The 11,302-nt window shown below is 35.2% G+C and overlaps 1 protein-coding gene across 1 annotated transcript; it reads right to left on the bottom strand.

Annotated features, from left to right (window-relative positions):
- Positions 1-911: 911 nt before the first annotated feature.
- On the bottom strand, positions 912-4,196 carry LOC110092992 (nudix hydrolase 12, mitochondrial; the record flags this gene model as incomplete). Its single annotated transcript, XM_020817723.2, is given in 5 exon segments — positions 912-1,628; positions 1,724-1,873; positions 3,476-3,559; positions 3,766-3,880; positions 4,100-4,196. Coding segments are annotated over 5 exon segments (645 nt in total). The 3' UTR covers positions 912-1,418.
- Between the last annotated feature and the right edge of the window lie 7,106 nt (positions 4,197-11,302).

Genomic DNA, 11,302 nt, shown 5'->3' with positions numbered 1-11,302 from the left:
CGATCTTCAATCTCTTTCTTTCCCTCTTGCTTGGGGTCCCCTTTCATGAGAAGTGAGGGGTCTACTTATAGATTTTTAAGAGTGGCATGACCTGTAAATAGGAGGAAGATCGAGCATATTTTGGGAGTGATTTGTAAGGATGACCGATGTTGAATCCCTTAATCATATATCGTTTGCTAGGCATTTGGATGTCTTAGTGATATCAGAATTCAGTTATCTTGAACTCATAGCACTTGTCTCATCGAGCCGCTAGATTCGACTATAAGAATATCACATTTGGAAACCGTATGGTAATCCAATTTGTGGTTTGAACCTTCCAACTACGCTCTGGGTCCTTGATTTGGATCCATTTGGGCTCGGATTGAGTCGAATTTGGTGTCATTGGTTTCTTATTTTCAAAACGTTCAGTTCAACTGTAAGTTTGTTGAAATCGGAATTCGGATGATCCCAATTTTATTTTCGGAAGTTTCCAACTTGGTTTTGCTTCTAGATTCGTGCCCGGTCAAGATAATTTTTGGATGATACATCAGATTTAAATCAATATTCTATTTACTATTTGAATTATTTTGCTGCATTGTGATTACATCTTATTGTGAATATTGAGCTTTACAAAATTTGACATATCATGTAGAGAATTGAACTCCTAGGGACAAATATTGTAACAAGGAAAATGAAAAATAAAAAGCAGCTCTAAATGTGTAATGGATTGATAGCCAGAGTAATCCATCGGAGATTTTGTGGATTAACTATGGCTCTGTTTGGAACAATTTTTTCTGCTACTTTTCAAAATGGCTTTCTAGTACAAAAATTTTAGAAATTATTTTAAAAAACAACAAAAAAACTGTCCCAATCAAAACCTATGTCAACCAAACAGGTTTGACTAAGCTTCAAATAGCTACCCCTACCAAGAACAGTCAACATATATATCCAAGCCTAAATTAGTAAATTCAATATTATCCAACTATAATTCCAACAAGCAACAATCACATTCAGAAACAAACAATATATCACCACCAAAACACTGAAGTTTTCGTAGTCTTTAATAGAAGCGGTTTGCAAACCGATGCTATAGATCAGTATTGACAATGGTTTTAACTGATGCTATGTTTGCAATAACATTATAGCAGTTAAAACCGTTGCTATATTCAACATTCGTCAGTTCTATCCCGCCGGTTCTGAAACCGTCGCTGAATGTCTTCGCAACGCATTGTAATCACGGCGGATATCCGGCGGTCATAAAACCGCTGCAAAAATATTAGTGGCGGGTAAAACCGTCCGAAAAAGTCAAAATTTGTACTGCGAAAACCTATTTTTTTGGTGCTGTACAGTACCTTCACACGAGATCTATATTACAAAAAGCAAGCAGAAAATATTCTTACGTCAATACACTAATCTCGCTGTTAGTAAAGGCCAAGGATTCAATATTGATAGCATGTAACTGGTGAGAAGAAATCATCAGCAGAATGTGTTGATAGCAGGTTCAGTTGCTGAGGAAAGAAGTAGCTCGACGGCTCTTCTAATTTAACGCTGGAGAATAGAGTCTGTCCTGATAGAAAAGTAATGCATGAAGAAAGAGCCTCACGCATCCAATCATATCGGCAAATCTTCCATGCGTCACTTGTGCATAACTGTTAACGTAAAACAAACTAATTAATCTAAGTAAGAGGATTACTATCATAGTAATTAAAAATAAGGTGAAGATATATGGCTTGGTGGTACTGACCCATCTCCTGTCATGGCTGGCTTGCTCCGGCCAGCACTGAAGCTCTTCAGTGACCTCCATTGCGAACATGTAGCCTTTACATGTTCCTTCTGAACTGCAGCTGTTCTGTCTGCTCTTGCTTTTAAATTTCCACTCTCCCAGTATAGGTTCCTGGTTTCAAGAGACAATTTTAATTTATCATTTTTGTTTTTTGTTTGGATGAGAGCTAACAAGGAACAAAGCGATCACCAGGGGCGGATTCAGCTTCTTTTTTTAGGGTGGGCAAAAAAATTTTTTTTGTGAGAGATGGACAAAAATGCTTAGGATTAATAAAATTAGGGCAAAAAAATTTTTTGAGGGGGGGCAAAATGCCCAAAATACCCAAAATATTTCAAAATCTCCCCTCTCAATATTAAAAAAAAAAATTTGAGGGTGGGCATTTGCCCACCCTAAGCCATGGGTGGATCCGCCCATGGCGATCACCATTCAAATATCACGAAAAAAAAAAGTTTTCACTGATCAGCATGAATCTTGAGTTAATATTTATTTTTTTTTTAGAATCAAACTCACCATCATTTGAACTCTAATTTAGACTTCATTTTGGATAGCTTTCTTATTACCTTTTAAAGTAACTTTTTAGTATAATAATAATAAATTTTGTACTCAAAAACCGTTTTAATAAGCAGTAAGAAAGTTGTCTCAAAGGAAGTCTTAATCATCTAAACTCAAATTGAACATCTTAACAAGACAAATCTATCGACACCACCATTGACCGTGAATCCAAATGAACACAAATCAATCAATTGAAGTGTGTTTTAAAGCTTCAAGATTTAATTATAAAGTGCAACAGTCTATAAATCTTGCATGCTTATAGTCAAGTTGAACGGCTTGACGTGATGAATATCCATCGAATCCAATATCACTCAATTTTTTTAGATCATAAAGAACTCAAATACTAAATAAATTATCTACAATTAATGAGAACAATATTGATCATTCACTGAATTTTGGTCAAATTTATTAAAATTTCTCTTCCATAAGGCTATAATAGAGCATCATTTTTTACATGGAGGGGGTTTCAAAATTGAGAGATTTAAATAATTTTTTTTGCCACAGACAATCACCATTAACAACCGACACCATCATCTAATTTTCATTGTGTGAATTTAGGTTTCGTTTCGAACAGCTTTCTTAATGCTTTCTAAAGAAATTTTTTATACAAAAATTTCTTGAATAATTATTTTAGGCAGCAGTAAGAAAACTATCACAAACAAAATCTAAAAAACATTGCACAAGAAAATTATGTCCAAAACTACATATATTTTTTTATATTTATATTATAAAATAAATGTTTAAAATACATAAATATTTATGAAATAAAATAAAATTCAGTATTATTTTGGAATTAAATGCCCGCATCCGAACTCCTAACAAAATATTTTTCTTCTTAGATAATCGGACAATTCAGTAAGGACCCAAATAATTTTTTGCAAAATGTCAAAAAGCTTTACGACCACAATAGCCCTTATCACTGAAATTTCTAAGAAATTTTACTTCCTAACATTGTTGCAATCAACATCAGTTGATAACAATAAACCTTCATAATTTTCTTATATAAAATTGGCTCCACCAATGATTGATAATCATTTCCTCTTTTTCTTCCCCAAACAGGCCAAAGCGAGCATCAAAGGACAGTGAAAAAACTAAGCAGTAGCAGAAATAAGCAAATTAAATATAAACAACAAAATCAAAGAAGAAAACAGATGAACTTACTTTAATAATTCCTCTCACGCCTGCTTCCTCCAAAGCTTCACGGCTGGCCGCTTCAACTATGGTCTCATCATTTTCCCATCCACCCTGAAATATGAATCAGAAAGTTCTACAGACACAGTCAAAAGAAATTATAATTAACCAAATCAAAAGACAACATAAAACTTTGACTTTAAGACAGCTTTTTTATTTATTAAAACAACTTTTTAGTATAAATTTTTTATACTAAAATATTGCTTTAAGAAGCCGTAAGAAATTAAGCGTCCAAACGAAACCTTTAAACCAGTCCTCACCTTTGGGAAGATGAGATCTTGTCGATTAGGTGAAGAAATCATGAGTACTTCCAACCTATCTTGCAAATTATCAGCACCATTCTCTACAGTTTCCTTCCAACGGTAGGGAATACATCTGTTACAGCAAGAGTTAGACATGCTTGCGAGGAAGAGAAAGTAGGTTTCGTTTGGGACGATTTTTTGTTGTTTCTTAAAGCAGTTTTTTATTAAAAAATTTTAATTATTGAACTAAAAAACTGTTTTAAGAAGCAGCAAAAAAATCATCTCAAAGGAAGCCTAAATTGATAAAAAGCAATAAGTAACAGTGCTGAAAGAAGAAAGCTAATAGGAATACCCTGCCACTAATCGAAATTTCTCTTCATAGCGCTGGAAGTTGCGCCCAGTACGAGCTACAATGACTTCCGTAGCAACTTCAGCCATAGGTTTCTGGTCTTCAGAAAAAAGGAAATAAGGAAGCAAATTACCAAAGCAGCTAGGGTCGAAAGAGAGAGAAAAAGAGGCAAGAGGAAGCTATTGAAAGAGGTAATGAGGGAGCTAGAGAGAGATAGAGGAATGGAAAGACCTGAACAGATAGAAATCTTATAGAACTGGAAAGAGGAGAAGGGTTCAGATTGATAGACGACCAACAATTGCTGCAGCGGCTGTTGGGTCAACTGAGATTCCACCTACCAGTTTTCATTTTACATTGAGAATAGCATTAATTACTCGTAATGCTGCGCTTGAAAATCTAGAAGTAGAAGACAAATCGATCTTCCAGAAGAAAATAATTCAAAGGATCAGATTTTTTACAAACTCGAGTAGTTGAGAATAATTTCATAGGATATGTTGCCGACTTCTAATGACTTGATTTTTTTTTTATTTGCAAATGTCAACTTGGTTAGATTCATCTTGACATGAAGAAACATATAGCCTATGAATCATGTTTGAAACAGAAAACATAAAGGTTGACTTAGGATTGTTGCAGAAGTTATTATTATTTTTTGTATGTCGGCTGATACACTTTAGTCAATGTAAATCTAGAAGGGGATAAAGTTTTTTTTTTTTTTTGTTCTTAAAGACGTTGACGTGGTAGTCGTCGGAGGAGCTGAACAGAACAAGCCAGCAGAACAAGGAAGAACATAATGCTATATTTTAAAATTGAATCTATACTAAAATCGCTAATATATTCTTGTTTATAATAAGTCACAAATTAAGAAAATTATCACACAAACGATCACTCAAACAATATAACATCATACCTGATGTATCATCAAAAATTTATCTTGATCCTGCACGAATCTCAAGGCACAATAGAGTTGGAAACTTCCAAAATTGAATTCAGGGTCATATGATCTCTGATTTCAGCAAACTTGTAGTTGAACAGAATGTCTTGAAAAGACGAACCTAATGACACCAGATTTAACTCAATCCGATACCAAATGAGTCCAAATCAAAGACCTGAAACGCATTTGGAACATTCAAACCATAAATTGGATAATTAAACGATTTCCAAATGTGACATGCTTATAGTCGAATTGAGTGACTCGACGAAATGAATCCAACGATCTCAAGATCGTTGAATTCTGATATCATAAATACATTCAAATGTTCAATAAATAGTCCACGATTAAGAGGATTAAAATCAGCTATCCATTCAAACCACTCTCAACTTACTCTTGATCTTCCTCTTTTTTACTGGTCATGTCACTCTCAGAAAATTATAAATAGACCCCCCCATTCCTCATGGAAAGAGGGACAAGCAAAGAGGGAAAGAAGAGAGGAGAGAAAGAGAAATATCAAGCTCATCCTCGACCACCTCCTAGGTATTGACTGACACTAGACTTCTACCTGGCAACCTACTGATGTTGAACTTCTGCTCCGCCACCAGCTGACACTGGACTTCCACCCAACAACCAATTGACGTCGAACTTCTGCTCGTCCACCAACTAGCGCTGGACATTTACTCGGCAACCAACTAACGCCAGATTTCTGCTCGGCCAACAACTGATGCTAGACTTCTGCCCAGCCACCAACTGATTTCGGACTTTCTTCAGGCCACCAACTATGGTCCTTCTGACTTCCATCGCCAGACAACGGCCTTTCTGACTTCCATCACGAGCTCGAACTCGAGCTCAAGCTTAAATGGCATGCTTGAGCTCAACTCGTCACGATGGAAATGCGCTTACGAGTAGCTTGCGAGGCGGAAGGCTCTCTTAACGCTCTGATCTCATTTTTGCGCATGCGCTTCCACACGACCGCGCCTGCATTGCTTCTTTCTTACCCGAGCTTTCGCTTCCAAGCCTGTGCTTCCTCGCTTCGCCTTTTGCACTTGAGCTTGATCACCTCCAACAAGCTTTAATACTAATTGTTGAGAATAATTAAAATCTTGGAGGACAAATAATCTAGATATTATTTAAGGAATTGAATGCACCGCCAATTCTTTTTGTTCTTGGACAACAGCACCAAGGAAGAGAGAGAGAGCGAGCATAGATTTTGGAGGAAAAAATAGAACTAAAAAATATTATTGCTTCTCACCCCTTGAATAAATTCAAGGCACCCCTTTTTATACTAAACAACCTATAAAGGGACAAAACAATAAAATTGAAAATTAACATGTAAAATTGAAACTAACATAAAAGTATATATATATTCAAGATAGTCTTTGGACTGAGATCATGTCCAAAAAGTTCTTACTTTTGCTAGATGACAATTGGGATGATGATAAGAAGCATGATAAAAGTGAATGGGAGAACGTACTCGTCCCTTAATTTGGCTTGTCATTAAAAAGAAGGCGAAATTATTTAGATTAGAGGGCGTGAAAAAAGATCAGTGTTGCAGCTCCTCAACCCTCATGCAATCGTTGATAAGAAGAATCCTAATTATTATAAAAGATTAAAGATCCAATGCTAGAGAGATGGTTGAAACGCTTTTTGGATCTCCATTTGTTGCAATGGTCATCGATGGTGTCGTGAATTCCTAGGCAATTCAAAATATGATATAAAGGCCTGCATTACGATGGAAAACGAGCCATCGAAAATGCTCAGATGACGTCCGATTGATGAACGGACAGCGCCATTGCGTCCGGAACATCCCCGACATTCAGAATATACAAATTTTGGATCGTCTGAAGTGTTAAAAATTTTTCAAAGGCGACTCAAGTATATTGCGAAGGCATGCGCTATGAAGGAGACGATGCCTCGTCGTCTCCCAAATGACGTCTGATCAACAAACGGATAATGTCATTGCGTCCGGAACATCACCGACACTCAGAATATATATTTTATTTGATCAAATTCAATGGTTTGAGGTGATGTCGTAAATTTCAAAGGCGATTTGGATATGTTGAGAAGGCATGCGCTACGAAGGAAATGAGGCCTCGACGATGCCCAAACAAAGTCCGATCGACAAACGGACGGTGCCGTTGCATCCGGAACGTCGTTGGCATTAAGAATATATATTTAATTAAAATCTGTTAAGATCTCCATTGGCAACTAATGTTATCTTTGGTGTCGAAAAAAAAAAAGAAGACTTGGATAAAAGGCATTGGAGGGAATTTCTAGAAAGCAATTTATTGGGTCAGAATCCTGTCAATGTCATCTTAAGATTAAGGCTTCGTTTGGGACGGCTTTTTTATTGCTTTTTAAAACGGAGTTGTAGTACAAATTTTTTAATTTTTGTACTAAAACTCCGTTTTCAGAAGCAATAAAAAAACAGTCCCAAATGAAGCCTAAGGCTTTGTTTGGGACGGCTTTCTTCTTGCTTCTTAAAGTAGCTTTCTTAGTACAAAAATAAAAAAATTTATACTAGAAAGCTACTTTAAAAAGCAATAAAAAAGCCGTCCCAAACGAAACCTAAGTTATATGTTCCTCCCAAGACATCTACACAATTACATTGAATTTTGTTGTATAATTTTCATGAGATCACTGGTTCAAAAGATTTGATATAATACGAATGTAGATGTCATCAGGTTTCATTCTTCCATCTTATTTTCGAGGAGAGGTTGTGCAGAATATTGGAGGAAGTTGCGATTTAAAAATGCTCAAAAGATTGGGAAGTTTAAAAGAAATTTGGTACGCATTGTTTGTGTTAAAGAGAAAATACAAATTTTGATGGGATACTTGCTCTAATTCTCAAAGTATCGAAAATCATCTATTTGCTGTACATCTGTGCTCTGTGCCCAAAAAGGATACCTTAGACAATTGGATGTTTATCATGTCTTCGATACTTGAAGATGCTTCAAACTTTACTGCCAAATTCTCTAAGCAATCTATATCACTTGCAACTCGTAATCTATGAATATGGGCAGTCTATTCATCCAAATTCCTTATAAAAAACAAAAAATCAATAACTCTACAAATGTGAGTTACATGCAATTATCCTCGGATGATTTCTATGGGACACATAGAATTGGAAAGCCAAATTATCTTCAACAACTCGATGGATTTTATGTTAAATATGAGAACGGCTTTAGATTTGCAGAGCTGAAGCATATGAGTGAGCCTCGCCAGTTAAGAATCAAACTTCTTCAAAATGTGAAGAATGCCGAGGAGGCGTTCAGTACCAAATTATGACTCGAGAAGTTAAAATTTGATTTCGCCAAGAGCGTGCTCGACGACCTTCAACCACCGAAATGTCTAGGGAATTTAAGTGAAAAGAAATACATTGGTACAAGGTCTATGATATAGATGAACAATGCCAATCCGAGCCCTAATTTAGAGAAAATTAAATTGACAAGTGGCTTGGAGCATGAAAAATCTTATACATTTTAAATCGAGAATGAAATAGTTCGAAGGCAAATCCAATGGGAATGATGAATGTCGTGTCTTTCCATTGCTAGAGGGATTATATTTTCCAATTGAAGGCATAAAAGGATTGGTTTGAGGCATGAATAATTACCAAAGATGGATGCTTGTTCCCTTGTTCAATTAAATTGGAGTTATTTTGTTGCTCACAGTCGAGGGACAATTTAGATTTTTTTTCCCCTTGAGACGGTAACGATCTTTGGCTACTAAAAGATTTCGCCATTTAATCTAGACGATGAAATAACAAGACTTGCAGCACTAAAGTTATATGATAATCACCCCAACCTGATTCTCTTGGCAGATACTAAGAAGCAGAAATTACTAGTAATTGCCATCTTATGCTTGGTGTTGCTAACGGATTAAACATGGCAAGGCATTAATTTGACTTTCAATTTAATAATTTTTTTTAAAGAATAAAATCAGAAGTCAAATGAAACAGCAAATCACATTAATTTACCTCGTATCTTCTGAATGGATTTTATGTGCTAAATCCCTGTAAATCCCTTAAATTCTGCTGATTTTTGTGTCTCTTCCCCGATATCCCGTGGTGCACCTCGGACGTCGTCCCTGCTTACTTTAAAATGAGAAGCTGGATAACTTGCTTGGCGGTTCGTTACCCTCACAATCCACAGCAGCTCTTTGAATCCCGCATTCCCGTTTTCCTACTTCTCACAGTTCAGCCACTCTAACTGTCCACCTCCCCCTCCCCCGCTCGACTGAACGATTTTCCTGAGATCCTGTTGTTTTGCTTGCTGCCGTGAAGGCTCACTAGGATTCCGTCCACGTCGAGGCTGCACGACCAGTGCAAGCCGAGCTTCCCTTTGTCAAAGCTGAATCGCAAAAGTCCCAAAGCTCACGCCTTGTACCTTGGCTGAAGGACGAGATTCCCTGTTGAAGTTGAACGCCAGTGATAGGCGAAATCTCCCCGCAATCACGTGAAAACTCCTTGCACTGGTAGTCGTTTGCTGTGTGATTTCTGAGCTTCGTTTACATGTTATTAAATAGACTCTTCCTCTTCTTTCTTCGTGGATCACTAAACGACATTCCACCTTTCCTCACGTTGTATCTGGACATTTAGGCCATTTAAGGCAAACTCACACACACAACGCATACATATGGACTCGAACCTTGGACCTCTTAGTTGGAAGCCTAAGCTTTCAACCAATAGGCCAAGTAGAGTTGTGTGACTTCATCTGCTTTTAATGCTTGCTTTACTCACCCAAGTTAAAGCTGAAGGAATCATTCGTACTTTTTTTTTGGGGGGACAATTAGGCCATTTAAGGCAAACTCACACACACAACGCATACACATGGACTCGAACCTTGGACCTCTTAGTTGGAAGCCTAAGCTCTCAACCAATAGGCCAAGAGGAGTTGTGTATCATTCGTACTTCTACAGCTTTCTTTTGCTTTTTTTGTTTTTGTTTTTTTAGTTTTATTATAGTCGTTATTTTGAGTTAGTAGCAGTAATTAAAGCTATTAGTTATTAACTTCTCTTTTTAGTCAGTAGTATTAATGAAGACTATATATTAGTTATTTCTTTATCTTTCATTGGAGTTTAAAAAAAAAATCGCCAGTTATTGAGCATAGAACCTAATACATAGAACCTGTTATTAGTTGTAAAAATAAAAATAAAAAAATGAATAAAAATATATTTTTTTAGTTCTGTTAGAAATAATTTTTTTTTTAAGATTTGTTAGTAATTTTAAAATCAGCTTTTTGTTTTAAAAAATATCTTTGTAGTATTAAAATCTGCTTATTTTTTATTATTATTATTTTTTTATTTCTTAAGAGAAAAGATCTATTTACAAGATTTATCGTTAGCTATCATGTCTGCTGTTAATTAGTTGTGAAATGGTATTCATATTAAAATCTTTATTACATTTTCCTGCATTCAGTTACCAACTTGTGTTAGTTTTTTTTTTTTTTTTTTTTTTTTTTTTTGTTTATATTTTCCGCCATTCTTTTACCAATTTTTTTTTTTTTTTTTTTTTTTTTTTCTTATTCTATCTCATGTATCAATGTGAGCATGGCATGCTACCATCAATATTTATATTGGGTTAAATAAAGTGCAATACTCATTGCCTGATTCCAAAAAATTGTCTATCCTACACCTCACTAAAGATTGCATCTGAAAAGTGACGGGCACACCTTTCATGGAAGCAATATTTGATGCTTCGTTCAACATATAGGACAAAGCTGTTATTCTCAATAAAGATTGTAGTTATTGCACATATTGATCGGTCATTATTTTGAGCCGTTTGTATTTTCATTGCTTTTAAGTTCAAACATGTATATGTGCCTATGTGTTTCTAAAAAAAAAAAAAGAGTCAAAATATATAAATAAAATACAGTGAGATTCCATGCTCTCTTTTTCATTGTAGTTATAACTATATAAACTACAGTTAAGTTAGTTAATTTTTATTAACTATTTGCACTATAGAGATTTAGTTAATTTTATTAACTATTTAAACTATAGTTAATTTAGTTAACTTATTAACTATTTAAACTACAGTTAAAATAGTTAATTTTATTAATTGTTTGCATTATAGAGATTTAGTTAATTTATTAGCTTTTAAACTATAGTTAATGTAGTTGATTTCACTAACTATTTAAACTATAATTTAGTTAATGTCATTAGTTATTTATGCATCATTTTGTGATATATTCATGTTGTATATTTCTCTTGCCATCTCGCCCACTTCATCAACCCTGTGAAGGTACGGATTTCCTAAACTCAGATTCTCAGGAAAATAC

The sequence above is a fragment of the Dendrobium catenatum genome, unplaced genomic scaffold, assembly GCF_001605985.2.
Source record: "Dendrobium catenatum unplaced genomic scaffold, ASM160598v2 fragScaff_scaffold_390, whole genome shotgun sequence".
Lineage (NCBI taxonomy): Eukaryota > Viridiplantae > Streptophyta > Magnoliopsida > Asparagales > Orchidaceae > Dendrobium > Dendrobium catenatum.
Note: the sequence above shows the minus strand (reverse complement) of the source record. Positions and strands in the feature narration are given on the sequence as shown.